At 40.1% G+C, this 25,160-nt stretch overlaps 1 protein-coding gene across 2 annotated transcripts in view; it reads left to right on the forward strand.

The window, feature by feature from the left end:
- The window catches only part of LOC140739953 (small conductance calcium-activated potassium channel protein 2-like), a 198,427-nt gene that overhangs the window by 120,735 nt on the left and 52,532 nt on the right, over positions 1-25,160 (forward strand). For both annotated transcript variants that reach the window (XM_073068662.1, XM_073068670.1), the window contains one exon: positions 1,031-1,449. In XM_073068662.1, the coding sequence (XP_072924763.1) occupies positions 1,031-1,449 (419 nt within the window). The remainder of the gene's footprint in view (positions 1-1,030; positions 1,450-25,160) is intronic.

The following is a 25,160-nucleotide window of genomic DNA, read 5'->3' on the forward strand; positions in this document are numbered from 1 at the left end:
AATCAGTGAATTCATAAATCTGGAAATATACAAAATCCAGCTTTACATTTGCAGCGCTAGAGAAGTAAAATGTCATTGTGTGACTAATATCGTGCTGCCAAAAGTGTCAGCTGGTCACTGCCAGCTGCCACTAATCACCAATTTTAAATGTAAAATATAGCATTAAAGTTAGCAATGAACGTATCAGTGCAATTCTTGTTATCATAGTTGTCTTATTTAACTAATAGAATTTTAAAGGACAGAAGTAAGCCACTTAGCCTGTCATATCAGTACTGACTGTTTGAAAGAACTGTCCCTAATTAAGGTAGTTTTTGACAGAACCCTACCAACATAACATTATAAGATGATTCAGCACAATGCACTTTCCCTTGGTGTACCTTTAGTTTTTGGCAATTTATTGAAATTTACACTTAACAGAAATACAGGAATGAATGGATGCAAAAATAGTTTGGGTGATACTGATTTATGTTTGCCATATCAGAATAAGATAAAGTTGAGACCGATAGACATTATCATTGTTTAGAGTCAAGAGGAGAAGAGATTAATTCAATTCCAGAGTCATATACTTAAAGGGGAATTTCACCTAGTTTTCACTTTTACTTAATCAATGACTTGACAGCTGTCTATCAAAAAAGAACAGAGCAGAAAGACTGAACAGATTCCTATGTGATTATTTAAATAGATGTTGGTATTTTACTTTAGCTTCTATTTGAGAATTTTTAACGTTATGTTTTTGTGTTTTATGTCTAATCTTATTAAAGCAAATAAGTGTTCTGGCTAACTTTGACTTTGGATGATAATTTTAAAACAATTCAGCGGTCTGTTTATAGATCTCACCTGATTATCCTTTCCTTTGAAACCATTGATATTTTTGATTACATCAGATGAACCAATTCTTCAAAAATATGAGTCTAACCAGAATATTTTTATTGTGCTGATTTCCTGGAATAATATAGTGATTTGACTTGTGTGTGCAGGTTGTTAGCATGAAAATTGATCAGTCTGGTAAAACTGTGCTGTTTTCCTGCAGTTATTCATGGTAGACAATGGCGCCGATGACTGGAGAATAGCCATGACTTATGAACGGATTTTTTTCATCTGTTTGGAGATATTGGTATGTGCTATTCACCCAATTCCTGGAAACTACACTTTCATATGGACAGCACGTCTTGCCTTTTCATACACAACATCTACAGCAATAGCAGATGTGGATATAATCTTATCGATACCAATGTTTCTTAGGCTTTACCTTATCGCTAGAGTAATGCTGTTGCATAGCAAACTCTTTACGGATGCTTCATCAAGAAGTATTGGAGCACTGAATAAAATAAACTTCAATACCCGTTTCGTAATGAAGACTTTAATGACCATATGTCCAGGAACAGTACTGCTGGTTTTCAGCATCTCATTGTGGATAATAGCAGCATGGACCGTGCGAGCCTGTGAAAGGTAAGTGTTACTCTATCAGCTTTCTGAATCTTTAAATGTAAGATTGTTATCTATTATTTTTAAATCCTGAATGATAATTTCACAATCTAAATTTAATGGACTTAATAACAAACATCACAATCTCCTGTAATAAATAATTCAATATTGTGATTCAATATTTCAATATTCTTTTTACCAAATTTGATTTGGGATTGTTAATTTCTTTTGTCAAGACTATTATGAAATTGAGTATTATTATTTGGTTATGCTCAGAGTCAAGGATCATGGATCAACAGCTGATTCCCATCAATAAGGACACATTGGTACCAGTACATTTTGGCCCAATTAAATGGCTGCCCCAATTTGCTGAAGTTTCATGGAAGTAGTTAAAAAGCTATAAAAAAGATGAACTACTGTTTAACTGAGTAACAAATTATGTATTTAAATGAAAAACAGAACAAATTAGAGCACTACCAATACTTCTACAGTACTATAAAATTGTGTATTTGTTCCTAATAGTTTTCAACAGAGGAATTCATCCAGTATATTCTTTTTATTGACTAAGTGAACAGCATCAGCACAGATACCTAGTACAGATAATGTACTGTCTTCATATAATGCTTTTGACAGTTATATCCTCCAAACCTTCATTTTCAATTGTAACATTCAAGATGATTATTGATACCTTCAAATTCTCTATAGTTTCTAACTTGCTGAAGTAGTGAAATTGTTGCATTTTCACTCTTGACCTTTTCTGACATCTCCAAGCCTGAATGCTTGAAACTGCAGTGAGCAAAACAGTTCTGAATTGTCTTACTGCTTATTTCCTGCCAACTATCACTGACAAAAATTTTTGCTTATTGAGCACAAACGCACACAATTGATGCTATTTAAAAACTCATTGCTTTAAGTGCAGTGTAGTGTCTAATAACTACATGTGACTGACACAAGTGAGAAACTGCTTGGCAACAGGCTCCTGTCCCAATTCAGCAGCATAGTGTCCCAAATAAATGAAGGGAATCCCAGTTATGTTCTTGATTAGTTTTTGCTTTTTTAAGAGTTGTCCCAAATTACCAGCTTCTCTGATTAACCAATGGCCCAATTAACTAGGTCAACAGTGTTAGGAATTTGTTGTGGTGTGTTGGCGCGACATGCAACAAAAAGCAACATTCGACAATTCTAAAGAATAAATGATTACATAAAAACAGTGTTAGATGCGGAACAAAATGTGCATAAATACTAACATGTATTTACAATGTAAACAGCATTATAAAAAGTGGTTTAAAGTGTTTACAATGCAGTGCAGTTACCGAGGTTTTAGATGGGGGGTGGGCTTATCTAGAGATATTGAATCATGGATTTGAGAAATGACATGACCAGCCTTTCGAAAGTCTTCATTATGACTGATGTGATGTGAAGTATCTCCAGACATGGAAAGAATGTTTAATTGAGCTGAGTTCTCATGTATTTTACAGTGCTTCAAGAAAATTAAGTATAATTTTTCTATACAGCTGTATGAATCAACAATTTGCAGTGCTACTCAGCCAAAGAAAGGCATTGCAAAGTACTTTATAGGATGGGAGACAAAGGGAGTGTACAAGGAGAGAGGGGAAGAAGAGCTTAAGACAAAATAAACAAGTATTGGGGGCACCAACAGCAGAGATGGGATAGAGATTTAGGAAAAAAAGTTCAAAAATCATGGTGACTGAAGACTATTGTTTACCGATGGAGAAGAGGGATTGAGGTAAATTGAAAGGTCAGAGAAAAGGAAAGAAACAAAATTACAGGTTCAGAGAGAGTGAGGGGAAATAGGGAGAAACACTGAGAGGATTTAAAAGTGAGAATACTGATCTTAAAATTAGTTTGCAGGAACACAGATAACCAATAAAGTTTGACAAGGGTGAGTGATGACAGATCAAAAATATATGTAAACAGGTATTCAGAACCCTTCTTTCTGGACAGGTTGCTGTTAGTAGAGAGTGGAGGTTGGGAAGAACCGTATTATAGAAGTCAGACTTGTGGGGATGGTGAAGGAAAGTGACCCAGCACATAAAAAAAATGAGTTTGGGTCAAACAGAAACAAAGGATTCACATTTCTTAGTTTGTAATGTAAGAAATCTATTCTTTCTGAAGTTTCCAGGAAATTAACAGCGTATTTAAAGACCAGTCATCTGATTTTTGGTGTTCCGGAAGTTTAGTTTAAAAATAGTCAAAACATCATGTTCTAAGCTCAGTAATAATTTGCCAGTTTTAATTTCACTAGGGGAGAAACTTGTTAAATTTATTTTCATAAGGCTGGTACTCTCCACTTATAGACCTACTTTACTTTTACGTTGTCTGAGTACCAGTCATTGATGAGAACAATGCTCCTCATGGAAAGAGTTTATGATGAGGATTTAAGAAAATGGTTTTTGGCCTTAAAGTGGGTGAACATAGTAGCCCTTCAAATGATTTTTTGACCCTAATAAGATACAACTACACTTCAGCACCAGTTGGGTCGCTTATGTTCCTGCCAGAACTTCACCAATTTAAGATGATGCCCCAGAAAAGATGGTGAATATCAAAACATAACTACTGATTATGTGAAACATAGTGTTCCTTACATATTCTTTACACCTCATGCCCAAAATTTTGAGTCTGTGGCCTTAATCTTGGCTCTTGAACTATAAATTAATTAGAGCAGCTTCCCTCTGTCTGTCCCATCTAAACCTATCTCGATGTTATGCTCCACTATCAAATCTGGTCATAACCTTGTTTTAGTTGGTTTAGGTTCCATCACTAATGACCACAGTTTCTCCAGAGCAACGCACACAAAATGTTGAAAGAATTCAGCAGGTCGGGGAGCATCAATGGAAATGAATAAGCAGTCGAAGTTTTGGGCCGAACCCCTTCTTCAGGACTGGAAAGGAAGGGGGAAGATACCAGAATGAAGAGTTTGGGGGAGGGGAAGGAGTACAGGCTAGAAGGTGATAGATGAAACAGGGTGGGGGGGGGGGTGGAAGGATGGGATAAGGAGCTGGGAGGTGATAGGTGGAAAAAGTAAAAGGCTGGAGGTGAAGGGATCGGATAGGACTATGGGAGAAAGGGAAGGAGGAGTGGCACCAGGGAGAGCTGATAGGCAAATGAGGAGAAGAGAAGAGGTAAGAGGGCAGCCAGAGTGGGTAATTGAAGAAGAGGGAAGGTGGAGGAGGAAAAATTAAAGAAGTTAATGTTCATGCTATCAAGTTGGAAGTTACCCAGATGGAATATGAGGTGTTGCTCCTCCAGCCTATAGATTGGTCCAGTTTCTCTAGGTCTACATTAGAGCTGAAACCCCTCATTCCTAGACAATCTCTTATTTTGCCCCCTTGTCTAGCACATCGACATCCCTTCAGAAGCTATATAACCAGAACTGTATGGAATTTTCCAGTTGTCAGTTTGACCAGTGTGTTTCAGAATCAAAATTTGTAACTCTAACTTTACCACATTTTCTTGAGAAGCTCCCAGTGGATTTTTGTACTTGGCAGAGCTGACACCAGCCCAATTTTCTGATCATTTCTCTTCACCTAATCAAAAATATTAACTACATATTAAATTCTATAAAAATTCAAAGATTGGGCTTCTAACTGCTTTTAAATATATTTTCTAATTTCATGCTCCTAGAAGTTTTGTAGCCAGTGTTTATTTTGACTAACCCACGCACTCTCTCACCATTCCAGGAACCAGGCAGTACTTCATAAGATGTGACCACGCTGATTGGCTGATGATTACTTGTTGCTATGGTTGTCTGGTCTTGTTAAAGAGCTACCTTCAGTTGTCGGGTACCCTGGAACATAATCAAAGCTAATGAATTTCAATAATACCATAATTCAGTGAAAAGAGCAAAAAGCCAGCCACAAACCAAGTATAACTCAAAGTATTTGATGATAAATGGGGTGTATCTAATTTTATTCCAATGATATGTTCAAACTTCAGAATAAAATAATATCACTTTATGTTTTGTAATGCTGTTCTCATGTCTAGCTCCATTTCTACAGTTGTTACCTGTGTCATAAATAATCAAAAATCTAATCACTGTTTTGTTATAGTTAATATTTTCTTTCTATCGTTCACTCCTCTCTCTATTTTCTCTTTCTTTCTTGTTCCCATTTCATTACTCTTTCATTTTCTCATTTCTCTCTTAATTTTTCCTTCTGTCTTTCTTACCCTTTCATCTCAGTTCTATCCACGTTCATATTTATGATTTAATTCTTTATCATCTTAAGGATACCTTTCTTCTGCCTGTGTTCTTATGTCTGATATGCACCTCTGTCTGGCATTCCTACCAAAGGTTTCTGCACTACATGCCCTTTCATACATTGCATAAGCTTTATGGGGTGCAGAATTATCTAATATAGAATTAGTAACTGTGATGAATGACAGACAGACATACTTTATTGTTTAATGTTTGTGTGTGGGTCACACATTTTCCATTGGTGGTTCTAGGTCCTTCACGTATGCAAGCTTCTTCAACACGAGAGTTGGTGGGTGTGCGCGTTTTGACATCACTTGTATAAAACTCGTTTAGGACTTAAGAAATAGAAGCAGGAGACCATTAGCTCACTATTTCCAGCTCCTCCATTTGGCCAAACCTTTACTTCACTCTCAGTTCCCTGCGATTACCTCATTTGTTCTTTCCCCTTAAAGATCGACCTCCATCACAGTCAATGTCTGAGTCTGCACAGCCCTCTTTGGTAGAACATTTCTCAGATTCACTGCACTCTGGGTGAAGAAATTCCTTCTCAGATCTGTCCTGAAGAGAAGACTGATTATTCTGAGACCAAAGCCCCTGCCAGAGAAAATATCATCCCTGCACCTATCTATCAAGCTTTATCAGAGTACAGAATCTTGCAATGAGATAACCTTTCATTCTTCTAAATTCAAGAATCTCCTTAGCCCAGTCTGCTTAATACTTCCTCCTTTGACAATTTACCATCCCAGAAGTTAAGCTGATGAACCATTGCTGCCTTCTTTCTGCTGAGAAGACCAGACCAATGCACAATATTCCATGCACTCTCTCACTGGCACTCTAGATTATTGAAGCAAGACTTCTTGCAATTAAAGCCAGTGTATATTCGTTTCACTACTTGCTTTTGTGCCTGCAAGTGAAATATGCAGGAGACCACCTCAATCCACCTGAACACCAATACTTCTCAGTCCCTCACCAGCTGAAAAATAATATTCCTCCTTTTATAGTCTCTATCTCTGAGTGTGAGAGCTCACTTTTTTACATTATATTCTGTTGGCCATGTTCTTTTCTTTGTCGATATAGCTTTCCTTGACTCTCCTTGCAGCTTTGTACATCCATGGCCTGCGAATGATTCTAGTTGTACAAACAGAATGTCACCTCAGCAAGGGAATTAATGGCCTTCTGCTGCCTCAGCAAAGTGGAAGAGCCTCACCTGGTCTGTGGTTGGGACATTTAAGGCATTCAGCTGGCAAGTTTTTTTCCTGGCGATTGCTATGCCTTCACCTCCTGCCAAGGATCCAGGAACACTGCACGCCCCATTTGTTACCTGCAGCCTCTGACTGATCTGATTTCCTCCGCATCCTTTGCTAAGTGGAGGAAACTTTATTGTCTGTGACTTTATACGCAGAGAATGTCTATCGAGTACAATGAAGTATCAATTACTGGGGGTCGCACACAAATTGGGCAGAACTTACCCCACCCCACAGCATTGGCTCAATTTATCTTTATAGAAGGCAATGTCTGGCCATCTGCATTTGATACAAACACAAGAGATTCTGCAGATGCTGGAAATCCAGTGTAACACACACAAAATGCTGGAGGAACTCAGCAGGTCAGGCAGCGTCTATGGACAGGAATAAAGAGCCGACACTTCGGGCTGAGACCCTTCACCAGGACAGTTATGAAGAGCCCTGATGAAGGGTCTCGGCATGAACTGTTGACTCTTTATTCCTCTCCATAGATGCTGCCTGACCTGCTGAGTTCCTCCAGCATTTGACACTCTACCCTTGCTGCATGGAACTGTGGCTTTCTTCAGTCTCCGTATATGGCCGCAAACTTTATGTATGTTTTCCTCTTCTTTACTCTCCTAGTTTCTGTACCAGGTCCAACGTCTGAACAATTAATTATATTTATTGAGGTACGGCAGGGAATTGGCTCTTCAAGCCTCGCCACCCAACAATCCCCCGATTTAATCCTAGCCCAATCACGGGACAATTTACAATGACCAATTAACCTGTCAACTGGTAGGTCCTCGGACTGTGGGAGGAAACCCACTTGGTCACAAGGGGAACGTAGCAACTCCTTTCAGGCAGTGCCAGATCATCTGTACTGTAAAGCGTTGTGCTAACCACTATGCTACCATGCCACCCTCCCTGGCTTTGCACTTGGTCAATCAAACGAATATATGTTTCATCTGAGCTGCATTTCTCTCTAATAATATCTTGAGTGAAGGACTTAAAGATTAATTAATGGAGATTCAAAAAAAATGGATGTGAACGAAAGGAAAGTCACTACTGGGTTGCTGTCAATTTAACATTAACAGAAGCAGGGAATAATTCCTCATGGGTGCTTGTTGAAACAGGTTCTATTATTTAAAGGAGCTTGGAAAAGATTTCAAGATCTAAAGCTCTGGGAAGTGGGCAAGATTGTTGTAAGACATTGGAGTCTGTGACTTGATGGGCAATTTTCATTTCATATCTGCTGGTTAGGCTTAATTGAGACAGAAATATCCAATTTTAACTTAAAGAAAACAGAAAATGTTGGAAATTTCTTGATATCTCCCTTTCTTTACCTTGACAACCTGAGTTTTTGTGTTTTACTTGTGTTTTACTGTCCATCAGATAAGCAGATTTATCAGTTTGTGTTGGATTCAATAAACCTATGGACACTTGGATTCAAAATTATTCATTACTAGCTAGAAAATTCAGTCACTTGAGGAGCAATTTAGCTGAAACTAATGTGGTTAAATTTCATTTGTTCATAGACTGAAACACATGAGTGTTAGAGTGATAGCAACACTGAAACACACTTTAAGCTGTGTGACCCAATTACTGTGTTAGTGAGAGCACATATGCCAGTGTTGTTTACCAGTTCTGAGATCTCCAAGTGTATCCCAGCCAGCACTCACCTTTCCCATGAGGTCTAATCTATAGTGAGGCTCCAGTCCATGTGGATCCTTCTTAAAGGCCCCAGATTGTTATTTTGTTGTTCATTACTAGAAAGCTTTGCCTCTGCCATAAATATATACAGTGGCTTATGGTTAATTGGGCCATTGGGTAATTGGGGCAGCTGCTTATTTGGGACAATTCTTAAAGAACAAAAACTAATTGAGAAAATAGCTGGGATTCCCTTAGTTTACTTGGGACACTATGCCACTTTATTGGAAAAAGGAGACTGTTGCCAAACGGTCAGTCGCGTGTGCTTGTGTGGCCGTTAGATGCTACACTGTGCTTAGAGTGAATAGTTGTGGTTGTTTGTGTTCAAAAAGCGGTGATTTTTGTCACTGGAAGTAGGGGTGAAATAAGCAGTAAGACAATTCAGAAGTGTTTTGCTCACTGTGAGTTCAAGCATTCGGGGTTGGAGATGCCAGAAACGGCTGGGAGTGAAATGATGCACCATCAATAACTCTCTGAGACGTGAGGCGAGATATCGGCTTTTATTGACTGGAAGAAAGAACAAGCAGCAATTGACCACCATGCTACATCCTGGAGACTGAGGGCTGGGCTCAGGCCTCAATCGCCTTTATACCGGGGTCTGTGGGAGGAGCCACGGTCAGTGGGAGGAGCCACAGGAGCAGTCAGCAGGGGGGTGTGTCCAGACAGGTATATGTAGTTCACCACAAGAAAATGAAACAATCTCGGTATATCAATGAGTTGGAAATTATGAAGAATTTGAAGATTATGGACAATCATCTTGAATGTTACAATGAAAATGAAGATTTGGAAGATGCCGTCATCGAAAGCATTGTATGAAGGTAGTCCATTATCCAGACTCGGTGTTGGCACTAACTTTGTTCATTTAGTCAATCAAAAGCATACAACACCGTACACTGGATGAATTCCTCTGTCGGTAACTATTAGCAACTAATACACAGTTTTATAGTACTGTAGTAACATTAGTGGTGTTCTAATTTGTTCTGTATTTCATTAAAATACATGATTTATTACTCAGTTAAATTGTAGTTTGGCTTTTTTATCCGTTTTTAACAACTTACATGAAACTTCAGCTAATTGGAGCAGCCGCTTAATTGGGCCACAATGTGTTGATCCCGACGTGTCCCAATGAACTGAAATCCACAGTACTCTATTTTCACCCTAAAATAAACAGCTGAAAAGCAATTGTTTTGAACTGTTGGTAAATGTGGACCACTGTGTCAGTAACTTAGTTCCCACTGGCTCTGCAAACACGTGGGTGTAGAGAGTCAAGTGCTGAGAAAGGGGTGCACTATCCGGACAGGGGGGACATGATCACCCATTTTTGTCATCGGCTCTCTGAAAACTGACAGGCAAGTGGCTGGGCATGGCACATTGTCGGAAGCACAGTGGTCTTATCAAAGGCACAAAGGGACTTGGGAGTCCTTGTGCAGGCTAGAATCAATCACGATAGATGGGCCAAATGACTGCATGTCTTTCGGTCTTCTGGTGCATCTGGATACTGGGATTGCTGGGATCCTATTGGACCTGCCCTATGGCTGGGGAAGTGGGTGCCATTCATTGGAGCCAGAGATATGGTGACACCTGTATGACTGGGAGGCCAGAAGGTAAAGTAGGAAACCGCAGAGGATCTGGGGAGGTCAGTGGGCAGGTTATGGGGATTCGGGACAGGAATCAAGTGGATAAGCTGGAAATTGGTGGTAATCAGAGAGAAATTTTGATACAGTGCGTGAACAGGGCTGGTAAGACCAGATTGACAGGGGTATCCCAAACATCTGTGCTCCATTGCATTGCTGTTCAGTTTTGCTTTGGGGTCTCCTTGGCATTAGGTTTCTGTAGTAACAGGAAGCTATCCTGAAATGGCATTACAGCCTTAATTTCAGAAAAAAAAGTTGATTTTCATTTGCAAACTACTGAAGAAAGAAAATCTCCATTATGCAATTGAATTTCTGGGCAATGATGTTTTTGTACAGAGGGCATTAAATCTCCTTTCAAATATGATTCTACTACTAAGCTGCGTGCGATTAGAACCTGTGATTTACATTTTGATGGTGTGTTTTTTGGCCAATTGAGCAATCTGCCACTTTGCTGTCTCCGAGGGAGTTTGGTGAGGTTGGGAGTGGAATGTGAGGACTGGTGGCCTGTAAGCCTGGAAACGGGGTGCAAGTCCACGATCGACTCCATTGTTTCTCCCTGATCGAGGTGTTGAGGGCAGGAGCCCACGATCGACTCCATTGCTTCTTCCTGATCGAGGTGTCACAGGCGAGATTGACTCCATTGCTTCTCTCCGTTTGAGACGTTGGGCAAAGTTGAAGTCAACGAAGACGAGAGCGGGGAGCGGGTGGATATTCGGCGCCATCTGCCTGTGTTTGACCAATCTTCCTCCCCCTCTCGCTGTCGGAGGAAAGTGCAGGAGTCTTGTGTTCCCTGTTTCAAGGATTGATTGGCAAGGCCCTTGGCTCTGGATCTGTTTTGGGGGGGATCTTTGATACTCATGTTCCTTGTATTTCTAGTTACTCTTTTTGCAGTTTTTTGTGTGGTTTGATTGGGACACTCAGCACAGACTGGGGCACCTTGGCAAAGACTGGCTGTGTGGCCTGCAGTACATTAGCGGTGCTGAACTAAACTGAACCCTCCAGGGCTGCTATTTTGTTGTCTGATATTTGATGCGTTGTTCGCTCACTTTTTGCCATTTGCCTAATTTGTTCCTTCTTTGCGCATAGGGTGTTTGATGTTTCCTTTGTTTCTTTATTTTGTAGCTGCCTATGGGAGGATGAATCTCAGAGGAGCAGTTTGATAATTAAATGTATTTAAAATCTTTGTATCTTTAACAAATAAAGCTAATGTCAATCTTGTCTATAGAATTGAACTTTTAGCTCTTTACCTTTCATATACATGTTAAAAAATGTTAGTTGCACAAATACACAATACAGTATGCTAAGCCAACATTTTAAAATTATATTTTCTGCCTTGTTTTCACAACCAATTGGCTTGAACTATCAGAATAATCTCAAATGATAACATGATTTTGACTCTGGCTCCAAAGTGATTAATTTGATTGTAACAGGATACAAGTTGTTGCATCTCGTTAAACCTGCTTCAGGGTTTTTTTTTCCAACTGTAGGACAGTATTTTTATGTACTATACAATGAGCTTTAAGTTTGAAGTTGATTGTGGGGGTTGCAATAGTTAACCTTATTGGGTGCATGGAGACAGCTGGGCATGCACAATGGTGTCAATTATAGCTAGATGCTTAAAATTCACCTGCTATGGAATAGTGCAGCAGTGGCTCTGTGACAAAGGGTCTGTAGACCCACTCCCTCCAGGTCCTTTCTTACACCTGCAACAATATCTGGGCTATGTACTTACAGGAAGTTATGTGTCATGCTACATTGGCGTTGAAAGCACTAGGACACTTGGAAGCTACCAGTGATGACTGACGCAAGCCACGCATTTAATTGTATGCTTTGATGTTTCAATATACATGTGGCAAATAATGATAATATTTAATTTTTAATATGCTCAATCTCAATGTTCTTTGATTAAAGTTCAAAGTGAGTGTATTAGCAAGGTACATATATGTCACCATATACAAACCTGAGATTAATTTTTTGTGGGTGTACTCAATAAATCTATAAAATAATAATCATAACAGAATCAGTGAAGGACTGCACCAACTTGTGCGTTCAATCAGAGTGCAAATACAAGTAGAAAGACATAATAATAAATAAGCAATAAATATTGAGAACATGAGATGAAGAGTCCTTACGAGTGGCTCCATAGTGGATGGGAACATTTCAATGATGGGCAAGTGAAGCTGAGTGAATTTAAGCCCTTTGGTTCAAGAGTCTGATATTTGAGAGGTAATAACTATTCCTACAAATTTGCAAATTCTTTCTATAATGCCAATAACTATTTGACAGTTTTTAGGTTTCATTTATGAATATGCTTTCTACCATAAGAAATAGTTCACCACTCTCCACCCATAAGAATATACCGTATCAGAATGGCCATAAGTGTTTTCTGCCTTTGAGATTTATGAAATTTTACTTCAGAATTTGTTTTCCAGAAATGCTTCCATTTTCTAAAAATGAGGAATGTCTCTAGTCAGGTTTTTTTTTGGTTAGAACATGCAGTGAGAGCGTGCTGCGGAGTGTAACTGATCTTGTGAACAGGAAAGCAAGCAATCAGTGTATGCTTTTAGCTCAGCCAGCATCCTCTGGGGCCTGCAGTGATAAACAGGAGTACCAATTGAGTCAGTTTCCAGTTTTTCCCTTCCTCCCTGTTGGGAAATGCCTGGCCTTCACCCAGTATCCTCCTGGATGCCATGGCTGACATCAATAACTAGCCATGTGGGAAAGGAGGCTGCCACAATGCTTCACTGTACAAACATGTTGCTCAGTTCAACCGTATCAAATCGCTGCCAGTGGAAACAAAGTACAGCCTGCATTTGAGCCACCATTTACACATCCTTGTTTCACTTTTTTAAAAAAATGGTCCCTGTGACTTTGTCAAATAGTGCGGCAGCCACTTTGTGTATGGAATATCAAACCTTAGCAGTTTTACACAGCAAGACGTGTTCTTGGTGTTAACGGAGAGAGAAACATTTTACAAGACTCTGGGAGATTCACCTCCCCTTTTCGAAATGTTTGTGCTTCTACCTGAAAACGCACAAAAGGTCAGTGGTCGAGATTTTCCTGAGAAACTGAGAGGTGTTCCACGCAGATGAAATTCTTTGATATCCTAAAAGGTGCTCACAGGCAACTTGCCAGCTGTATTCTAGTGTTGGGCTCGTCACGGAATACAGTGGCGGAGCATCGGAGTCCTCCGGTTTCCCTGCAGTTACATTGGATGCCTCCATTACCTCCGGTAGAGAGAAACAGAGAGATGAATAAGTAAGGATTAGTTCACTAATTTTTAATTGGTTTAGTTGGTTTGCATTGATTCTAATTGTTATATAATGTGAATGCATCATTTTTTTAGCATTTTAATGGTTAATATATTTGGAAGTTCTCACAAACATTCCTATTATTTAGTAGAATTGCAAGTCAATTGAGCTTGAGGACATGACTTAGCCGGCTGCAATAGAGTTTCTAATGACAGAGCATGTTCGGAGTCCTAACCAGGACTGGGCTTCACTGATTTTAATGGTTCCAGCGTTGCCTAGGGAAATCAGCCCTTGTCAGGAGTCGGCAGGGGAACAGCGAGTTCAAATAGTTAATTACTCAGAAAATTCTGGGCCTATGATAGAGTAGGCAACTGCTTTAGACATAAATTAATACTTAAGATGGGTAGAATTAGGCCCGACAACAGCACCGAAATTACAGGGGATTTTCATTATATCTAAATATATCAGTGAAGTATTGATTTTCTGAGGTTTACAAACAGGCAAAATTCAAATTAGAGAGGACTTTTGTATATATGTGTTGTGAACGAAGTTGTGTTTCTTTTAAACAGAACAAAGCTGATCTTATTCTTCTTTAAAAGCTTAGCTTAGATAAAGATGGAATGACAAATGAACATTGATTCTGATAACCTGCCATTATAACGCAGGTGGCAATTTATCAGAATGGCCAGAGGTCAGATGTGATGGATGTATTGACTGCCTTGTGTTGGCAGATTCCTCACTGCAGTCATTCACAATTTGATGTAAAGTCAACACAGGCACTTGTGATGAGACCAGGTTTCATCAGAAGCTTGGAGTAAAGGGTGATCGAAGGCTGGAGTAGGACCTTGTCTATTTATTGCAAGGTCTTCCTGGAATAGGTTGCTGGAGGCAATAAATTCTTTTCTTTTCCATGAAGGGATCTGAACCTTTTGAAGAGCAAACTTGGGCAAATGTTCCATGCCTCTTCAGCGTAGAAAGGATAAAAATAACTGTAAGGGAACTTAGTGCTGAGAGTCGGCTGTTTAACGTGACTATATTTTATTTATTTAGTGATACAGCATTGAGTAAGCCCTTTGAGCTACACTGCCCCAGCAACTCTCTGACAAACCCAATTAACCCTAACTTAAATCACAGGACAATTTGCAATGACCTCTTAACCTCCCCGATAGGTCTTTGGGCTGTGGGAGGAAATCGGAGGACCTGGCGAAAACTCCACATTCCATGGGAGGACCTACAGAGACTCCTTACAGAATGGTGCTGGAATTGAAGAAGAAAGAGAACATCTAATTTAATCATGTAAAGTTCTCAATGGGCTTGACGAGCTCAATGAAGGGAGGACGTTTCCCCTGACTGACAAGTTCAGCATCACAGAGTGCACACGCGTCACATCCCAATAGGTGTTAGGCCATTTAGAACTGAGACGGGGAGAAACTGTCTTCACTCTGGAGGTGTTCAGTCCTTTTGGAATCCTCTACCACAGGGCCTGCGGAAGCTCAGCTGTTGTGTTCACTCAAAGCAAAAATCAATAGACTTTTGGCCCTTCAGGAATAATGGAAGAGTGGTGAAAACTGATGGTGGAGGTAGAGATCATAATGAATGCCTTGAATGGTCAGACAGTCAAATCCTTTTTCTATCTCTTATGCTCTGTGCATTTAATTTTAAAAGCTGTTGTAATTTTCTACCTTGATTCCCTCCCTGCATCTCTCTGCTTTAAGAACCTCATTAAAAACAACTGCTTTGTCCATATTTTAGTTGAGACCTGATCCAGGGTCTGGACCTGAAATATTGACAATTCCTCTCCCTTCCCTCCTGCAACAGATACAGTTTAAACCATTGAGTTCCTCCAACAGATCATTTATTAATCCATACTCCAGCATCTGCAGTCCCTTGTGCTTCCTAGCCTACCTCGGTGTTTCAGTGCTGAACTTCGTAATACTGTGAAGCCAGTGGGACGGTTCGCATAAAACCAGACATCTGTTTGCACCAGCCTCTGATGGAATTCTTCTAGCTCACCATGCCCACTGGGATGCCTGTGCGTTCTGTTGCTGCCAGACACACTGTGAAAGTTAATTTCAATGCTAATGGTTGCTCTACCCACCACGAAGCTGCTTTGAGTTTTGTGTCTACTCTGCTTGGCCACTAGGTTTCTCTGCCGAAATGTCAGAATATAAAGTGCCAGTTCCTTTCAGAACTCAAAAATTTTGATAAGTTTTGTTCCTGTTCCCACTTTTCAAATTCTGTGACCTTTGTTGTGGTATTTGGTTTGACTCAGACATAATCTCTAAGCCTCTTTGGAGGCCGCTTCATATATTTATTGATCAGGTCGGAACTTACAGACACCTGGGGGCACATTTCCTTTTCGCATAACCAATTCAAATCTCTAATTCACCAACTCTGGAACGTCCAGACCCCTCCCAATGCTAAATGTTGTGATGTAGTGTAGCTCATTACCAGTCCTAGTGATCCAGTGGGAGAGGGGGTGGATTGCTAGGCCTTTGTGACACTATGCAAGTGCTTTGGCCAAGGACCGTGGTGACAGTGTCTGAGCATATAGAGCTTTAAGCTGTCTCTGCACGAGAGGAGCTTGAGCTTCCACTCCAACTCCCAGGAGCCGAGTACTTCTGCTCCTGCTATAGCCGAAAGGCGGCCGGGTGGAGATACGTCTCTGCCAAAGGAGGTGTAAAGTGTTCCTTCCCTCTGCTAGTCTGCAGGTCACCCTTGGGCAAGGTGTAGCACCTGCTGAGCCCCCTGATCAAGATCATGTGAGCCATTGAGAGCAGGTGGATGGTGGTATGAGCAGCTGGTGCATATCACAAGTCCTGGTTATGTGATTACTGATGCCAAGCAGACCAATCTCTGAAGAGTATTGCTAATGGCTGGGGTCACTCATCTGTCCAGCAGAAGGCAATGGAAAATCACTTCTATAGAAAATTTTTCCAGGAGCGATCATGGTCATGGAGAGACTGTGACCACCTGTGTCTTACGGCACCACACACAATGAATGAACGATAGCAGAAGGTGAAGAAACATCAGGGAAGAGTTATATTGTGGTTTGGCCCATGTATGTGCCATTGGAGTTTAACACCAATTACGTACTAGAAAGTATTAACTTCTTTTCATGTGCAAAGTCCTTTTTGATTTGGTTCTGGACTTCTTCAAGCTGTTTGACCTTACCACAGGCGTCATGTAGAGCTGCTAAAGCACTTAGCTTTTCATTCTGTATCCGCATTGACAACGTTTCCTCTCACTTTTCTTTACAGCTATGTGGACCAACCATTGCTCTGAGTAATGTTTTTTTTTGATGCGGAAATTTCCATGCTGCCTGGAAAATCCACAGCATGTTAATTTTTTTTTGCAATATGCATATAATAAATATTTAGAATTAAAAAAATTGAAAAATCTCATACATTTGATTTTATTTATTAATTGAAAAATATAATGAAATACAGTGCAACAAAGTAAATCTTCCACGTTTCGTAAACTTTTTCAAACTTTTCCAAGTCCAGTAGTGTGGCAACAAAGGTTGTGTGCGTGGGAGCATTTCAGTTACTGTGTGGCCCTGGATAGGAATTGGACAGGACGTGGTCAAGGAGCCTGTCATCTGTGGTAGCGGGCAAGCCATGGGTAAGGAAGAAGGAAGACATCTTCTTGCCGCCTGTGTGGCAATAGAGACAGGGGAACTGGGAGAATGGAACTGTGCCCTTACAGGGGGCAGGGTGGGAGGAAATGTTGTTGAGATGATTGTGGGCTTCTAATGGATGTTTGTGGCTGGCCATCTCCTGAAATGGACATAGAATTATTAAGAAAAGCGAAGGAAGAATCATAGATGGACCATGTGAAGTTGAGAGCATGATGGACAGTGTTAGCAGATTAATTAGACTTCCATGTTCTCAATGAGTGTGGGACGTTCAGGGTGCAGGTGACAGGGAGAGTTGTGCACGTGTTCTGTGGCCTCACTTCGGCTCTTGGCCGGGGTTTCTGTAATGAAAACTGAACAATAACATATTTATTACCACTGACTCACATATCATGAAATTTGTTGTTTTGCAGTAGCAGTACCGCACAAAGATATAAACTTACTACAAATGATAAAAGTTATTAACTAGTGCAAAGAAAAGGAACAATGAGGTAGTGTTTAAGGGGTTTTTGGACTGCCTGGAAACCTAACTGCAGAGGGGAAGAAGAAGTCCCTCTGGGAGTGAGTGGGGTAAAGTGATACATGTGGGTTCATCTCTGCCACTTACTTCCATAATAGTGCACCATCCTGCAGTGCAAGAGAGGAGAGTGTGCAGTGAGTACCGTGCATTGTGTTTGGGTGATGCTTCTGCTGGTAGTGTCAGCAACTGCTCAGCTGTCTGTGGGAGGATTTGAGCCGTTCACTGCAATGGAGTAGCGGATCCTTTGACTACCTGACACACTTGCTGAAAGACAGAAATGAGGTGGTCAGTGGGGTGCTGTGGTGAGCAGAGTCCGAGGCTGGTGGGACAGTCAGAGGGGCGTTACGTTTGAAAATTAATTTGCCCTTCTGTGAGGCCATTGAATTTCATGCGGCCAAGTCCGCCCAGGTCTTTGGAACGTGGCTTTGATGTTTGCAGTGTGTGTTAGGATGACCTTCTAGCCCCCACTGGATCCAGACAATTCAATTCTGGCACTATTCTGTAAGGAGTGTCTGTACGTCCTCCCCATGGAAAATGTGGGTTTTCCCCAGGTCCTCTGGATCCCTCCCACATTCCAAATATGTACCGGCTAGGTTAATTGGTCATTGTGAACTGTCCCGTTGTTAGAATAGGGTTAATCGGGTTAGTCAGGAGTTGCAGGGGTGGTGTGGGCCTACTTCCCACTATAGCGCTAAATAAAATAAATGCTTCATCAAACTTCCTTTGCAGAAAACACACAGTGCATTGTCGAATCTGTTCCATTTCACGCTGTTAACAGCTTTACACATGTCCAGATCGGTTCATGGTGTAGAACCCCTGTAAACTCAGGCACAGTGTGCCTCCACTGTAAGGGCTAGGAGCTGGCTAAGCTATTCAGGTTAGCTTTGACATTTGACCTTGGTCATTGGGCACACTGCTGAGGCATGCAGCCAATGAGTGGCGCGTGATTGGATGTGGACTGGGCAATGCGACAAGAATGCATACGTGGCAGGGTAAGGTAAAAATCAGTGTGGGTAAATGGGATTAGTGTGGGGAAGGACAAAGGCAATATAGTCAGGTTGGACCAAGGGTCTTATTGTATGATGCTAAACTATCAGTGCTGCTTGGAGGTATTCATCTTGGGCAGAATTCATTAGCATGTGAAGTAGTTTGAATGAAGGAATCATCTTGTTAAAGACTATGCCCAGTGATAGTAAATATACATTGCTCCTGAACCAGCATGGATAACTTCACTCACCTCAACACTATCTTTCAAGGACTTTACAACTCATGTTCTCAATATTATGTTTGTATTTATTTATTGTTTTTGTATTTACACAGTTTGTCTTTTTTTGCACCTTGGTTGTGTTCCTGTCTTTGGAGTTTTTAAATTGTTTCTGTGGTGTTTCTCTGTACCTATTGTGAATGCATGCAAAAAAAATGAATTCAGTATAGTACATGGTGACGTATATGTACCTTGATAATAGATTTACTTTGAATTTAATTCTGAGAAAATCTTATTGCTGATTTTAGAAATTGTAAGCTTTGTGAAAGTATTGCAATTTCCAACCAGCTTAAAGAAGATTAGCCTGACTGAATGATCTGCATGAATGCTGTAAAGACAGCTGAATAACTGACACAACCACGTTGTTTCTTGTGGGTTCCCCACAGTAATGTAAGGCTATTTGGCTGATTAGGAAGTTTTGTAAATTTCAGCTTATAGTTCAACACAAGAGAGAAAAAAGGCTTAAATCAAAGCAGGGAAATGCTGAAACTGTTCAGCAGGCCTGGTAATGTCTGTGGAAAGGAACAGTTACATCTTAGATCAGTGACCTTTCATCAGAACTGGGAGCAGAGTGAGATAAGCAGAATTTAAGATGCAGGAAAGGGCAGTGGATTGTTGGTGATGGTGTGGAAGACTAGAGATTAAATGGCATGGTAACGAATCTAAAGGAGAATGTCATGAATGTTGGAACTCTGAAACAAAAATGCTGCAAATCTCATTATTGGAAATTGTTAAGCTCGGTGTTGAATGTAAAAGATTCTAACGGGCCAAAACTTTTTAATTGTATGTATCTTTTCTAAAAACTCTCATCTGAAAATATTTGTTTCAAACCTTCCTCATTTCAGCCTAGTTTTGAAGATTGCTGTAATGACTGGAAGCAGAAAAAAACCTCTGTAGAAGTTGTTTTCCTGTTTCTCCCTCATATACCCCATAAATTAGAGTGGGGTCCTGGGAGGAGGATCTCTGGTTTGTTCTAATACTAATTTTGAGAATTGTTAATACAAAAGATCCTGCAGTTGCTGGAAATCCAGAATAACACACACAAAATGCCAGAGGAAATCAGCAGGTCTGGCAGCATTGAGAGAGAGGAATAACAGGAGATGTTTCAGACCGAAACCCTTTATCAGGACTGCAAAGCAAGGGGGAAGAATCCAGAATTCAACAGTTCAATGGTGCCACATGCCATTTCCTATTTGTCTATCATGAAGGCGAGCAGAATTGTTCAGTGGTGGTAAAGATTCTGGAGGTTAGATAGAATGTTATACGGATAAATGGGTTTTATACTTAAGCTTTTTTTTTGTCTTTGAAATTGTCAGATGACTTTGTATCAAATGAGGGGAGTGAGGTCCCACTGAGATGGACAACACTAGAAGGATTTTGGTAGTAACACAGGTTGTCTAAGGAGGACAAGGAAAGGCACCTTTGTCACACCATTCTGAAACAAAATCTGGCGAGAGTTGTTTGAATTTTAATCGAGACAGCAATAAATTTGTGCACTCGAAGAACATATAATCGGATAGTTTTTGATCTTAAAAACGCTTTTTCTCCCCCTAGATACTGCCTGATTTGCCAAGTGTTTCCAGTATTTGTTTGTTTTTACTTCAGATTTCTATCATCTGCAGTTTTTGTTTTGACTTTTATTTACTGAAATAATCTGTTTTTGTGATAATGGCCACTGCACTGAGAATTGTCAGTTTGTTTAGGTTTACGTGAGTGGTTAGATAGGGCCTAATTTTAATGCCCTATATGAGCATGCCTTATTCTACAATGCGTCATTCTACAATATATTACTCTACAAAGTTCTGTTCTACAGTTAAGGACTCTCACCATCCAGGATGTGCCCTCTTCTTATTATTGCCTTCAAGGAGGAGGCACAGGGACCTGGAATAGTACACACAGTGTTTTAGTGCTTCTTCCCATCCGCCATCAGATTTCTGAACTGCGGATGAAAACTGCTTCTCTATTTTTGCTCACAAGTTATCTATTTTTTAACATATTTCTTAACGTAACTTGTAAGTTTTAAGTTTATTGCACTGCAGCGTAGCCGCAAAATAAAAAAAATTCACGACATTCCAATGATTAAAAAACCTGATTCTGATTCTCTGCTGCTGGAAATCTGCACAGGAATGTCTACCTAGCTTAATTCTTAGTTAGTCAGAAGATGCAAATATCATTTATTAACCAAGTGTCAGTTTTGTTACGTCCTTGTAGATTTAAGGCTTCCATGTGTTATCTAAGTGGATTCATCAAGGCAGCAGTGAAGACTGTTGCATTGTTTGAGATGGGAGCTTTTAGATGGACATTAAACTCCAAACTGTGAGATTCTGAAGTGGAGTCGGAACTAAACTGGCATTGATGTAATGCTCTGATCAAAACTAGTATAATGGAGTAAACATTTAAAATTAAAAGTCTGCTTAGGGTTATACAAGAAGCCATTTGGTTCCACCTGTATTATTTCTGAGGTGAGTGGTTTAAGTATGTAAGAGATTAACTGGAACTGTACACGGAGCTCCTTGTAATTAGTCTAACAAAGCTTCTGCAATTTATATCAATAAAACAGGGCACCTGCACAATTGCTGTTTCAGAGCCTCTGCTATGCTCAAGTTGGCTTCCATATTTGTCAAATATCCCACCTCAGTTCAAAGTAATTCAAAGTAAGGAAACACATCTCAAGGTTGTATGAAGTACGTATGCATACTTTGATAATACATGTACTTTGAACCTTAAACTTTAAAGACAATTAAAAAAACTGCAGATAGAACATAGAACAATATAGCATGTTGTAACTCTGAATTAAAAGCAGAAAATGCTGCAGACACTCAGAAGATTAGGCAGTATTTGTGGAAAGACAGAACAGTTACTGTTTCAGCTTGAAGACTTACAAATGCTTCCAGTATTTTCAAAAAGAATGTATTGTTTCTAGTTACCTTTGTGATATGCAGAGACCATGATGTGCAGTTCACTGTAAATGCCTGTTTACATCTTCAGTGATTTTAGAATACAAGTTGGATCTAGCCACATCGTATTTAAATTGCAATTCACGCTCGCATTTTGTTATAGTGGCTTATTTTCCGAAATGGTATGTATTGGTTAATGAACATTTCTTTTTACTTAAGCACTAAGAGGTTTAATTTAGATGTGAGGCTCTTCAATGACGTTCATTCCAGATGGTTTGAAGCTTATCAATGTGGTGAGAGTCTTGTAAAGCTCAGAGACTGTAAGACCATCTCTCCAGAGATAGTTAATTTGAAAATAAAGATGGAAAGCTAGAAAAATGATGAACCAAATATAATTAACTCAAACATCCCTCATCACTAAAGCTGCTGCTTACAGTAAAGCAAAGCTGACACTCAGTGACAGAGGTGTGTGTCTAATCCATTTGGAGCTTGATGTTCCACTGACATGAGTATACTGCATTATTTATCTTCTCAACAGAATGAATTCTTTTAACTTTGTAAATTACCTTGAAACATGAGCTCTGGCTGTTGCTTAAGTAACAGAAATGCTGCCAATCTGCCTGTTTATTTTACCAGGTTTTCCTCTTGTTCTGCATTTTTAAAGGTAGTTACCGTTGCACCTGACATTTGTGTCACTCATTCAGTGTAGATAATAATCTTTATCTCACAGGTCTTGCTTTAGCATTTAATCCATTAAGATGAAAATTGCTTAGGCCAACAGATACTGCACCTTTTTGCAGTGAAGAACATTGAGCTCCTAGCTGGTGGCTCATCTCCAGGAGTCTAAAGTCTACTTTTAAATGTGGCCGTATGGAATATAGGATCGAATGCCTCTCTGGTGTGATTGAGGTACATGGCTTCAGCCCCAATGCGAGCTGACATTGCGCCATTTTACACCCACAAATGATACTCTGCAAATTTCGATTCAATTGCTTTTTCATTCCAATGTTTTGTAGCCATGCAACAATCTCAATCTTCTCACTGAATCCCTGAGACCATGGAAGGTCAACATTCTGTCCCCTGGTGATGTCAGGTAGGATGTCTGAAGAGCTTCTGTAAGTTACAAAAATGTCAGGCAAAACAGTCCAGATCCACGCAATGAAGACACTGCTGAAAATAACACATTGATTGGAACATCACTTCCAGCAATGATGCTGGTAAAACCTACCATGAAAATAAGAAGGCATTATAAGTTTTGAGTATCTTGAAGCAACATTACAAAAGGCTTTGCATCTAAAGAGTAAGTCAATACCTATTTCCTCCAGCCAATGACAAAAACTAATGAATATTTGGGAAACAGCAGTGAAGGGAAAGTTATATCTCTGAAGTTGTATTGAAGTCCACTGTGCTTTGTGTTGTGAGGCAAACTTAAAGTACTTGAAGCGTACAAGTTTAAGAGACTGATGTGTGTCTCGTACAATGAGCAAATTATTTGAGAAATTGGAGGCTACTAACAGTTAATGGAGCTGTGTGACAGTCTTGAAGGTTGTACACCTTTGCCAAAGATAAAGCAGAGGGCATCACAGAAGAATTAAGGAAAAGAGGTGGATGCAAATGGAGTTGGGAAGCTAACATAAAGGATCAGCTGGGATTAAAATAAAAAGTTAGTCAACCATAGATTGGAATGAGGAAAGATTGCTTCAGTGATAATTGTCCAACAGTTGCAGTGTCTTCTGGACAGACCTCACAATGATCTTCCTGCTTCCATGTTTCATTCATGCTTGCACTAGTGTAACTTGATTCCACACATAGTAAAAGATACAATTATTTTGGTGCAGTTCTCCTTCACAGCCAGATTAGCTCAGTTAAAAATCAGTTTATAAGAACAAAACTGGTTAAAACAATAAAGAAATCCTTGTAATTTCATGACATCTTTCATGATGTTGAGACAGTCTTTAAAAAATGTTTGCTGGAGGTAGTCTTCCACTGCTGTAAATTCACCACCTCGAGGTACCGTGTCATCTTCTGTATGAATGTGTTTACATTGACTCTCATTCGCAACAAACCACTGAAGCATTAAAAGCAACAATTCCTTCTTGTCTTCCAGGTATTTTATCCTAATGCTTTTTAAAAAGTAATGTATAAATTTGGGGCAAAATTTGATAGTTCTCCGAAAGCCTCCTGTCATTATTTCTGATGGAGATGAAAGTCTCTCTCTCTCTCTCTCTCTCTCTCTCTCACTCTCACTCTCACTCACACACACACACTCACACCCCTTCTCTTGTCGAGCAAAATCCCAGCGGCAGACCCATGCTTGTTCCTGTCAGTCAGATCTCACACCTACCCACGTACCTGACCCTGAGGTTCAGCCCACTCAGCTGGGCCAAGTTCCTGCCCCGGCCTTGAGCCGCACATAGGGTCCGCATTTCCAGCCCTAGGTTTAGTTTCACATCTGGTGCGAATTTGTGACTCCTGCCTCAGGCTGAACATTCCCAGATCTGAGGTTCTTGCTCCACGCCTGGAAAAATATCTTGCCATCCGAGTCTGGGAAGTATCTGAAGTGCTGTAAACATGAACATTTCCAAGAAGGGTTCCCGTATGGTAACAACACAGGTCACTCCCTCCACCTGCAACAGGAAGAGTCATCACCAGGATCCTTCTCCACACCAGAGGTCGAAGGGCTGATCACAATGTGGATTCCACAGACAGAGGGGAAATTATCCACATCACTGTTGGATCAGGGTGGAGAATATTTGTTTTTGTTCTTTCCTTGTAGTTTAACTTCCTTATGTTTGCTTATATTTTTATATAATCACCTATATAGATTCCAGTTAATTGGTGCCCATTTAAGTGACCAAAATCACTGATATTTGAACACAAACATGTTGCAACTGACGCTGTTTGCCTTAAGTACGGTGTAGTGTCTAACTGCCACAGAAGTACATGTGACGGACACTAGTTAGAAATTGTTTGGCTACAGTCTCCTGTCTCAGTTAAGTGGCATTATGTCCCAACTAAACTACGGGAAACTTGGCTATTTTCTTTAAGAGTTGTTCCAAATAAACTGCTGCCCCATTTAACCAATGGTCCAATTAACCAGAATCCATTGTATATGCAATTGTTCAGTGAATTTTCCAGCAATTACAGTACAGTTGCTTCAGTATTTTTGAGAAGCTTCTTAGTTTTCTGCAGCTATTTTATAGATTAATTGTTATCACAGGAATTTTGTTATCTCTAGTTTGGAAATGAAATGAGCACAACTGATTTTACCTTTGTTTTTTCTTTGTTCTCTCAGCCCTTTCTTTGTTCATTCTATGTTCTTGTACCCTGTAAGTCTAATACAGTCAAAAGGCAATAGTGGAGCATGCTTGCAGCTTTGAATCAGA

Source organism: Hemitrygon akajei, chromosome 2 (genome assembly GCF_048418815.1).
Source record: "Hemitrygon akajei chromosome 2, sHemAka1.3, whole genome shotgun sequence".
Taxonomy (NCBI): domain Eukaryota; kingdom Metazoa; phylum Chordata; class Chondrichthyes; order Myliobatiformes; family Dasyatidae; genus Hemitrygon; species Hemitrygon akajei.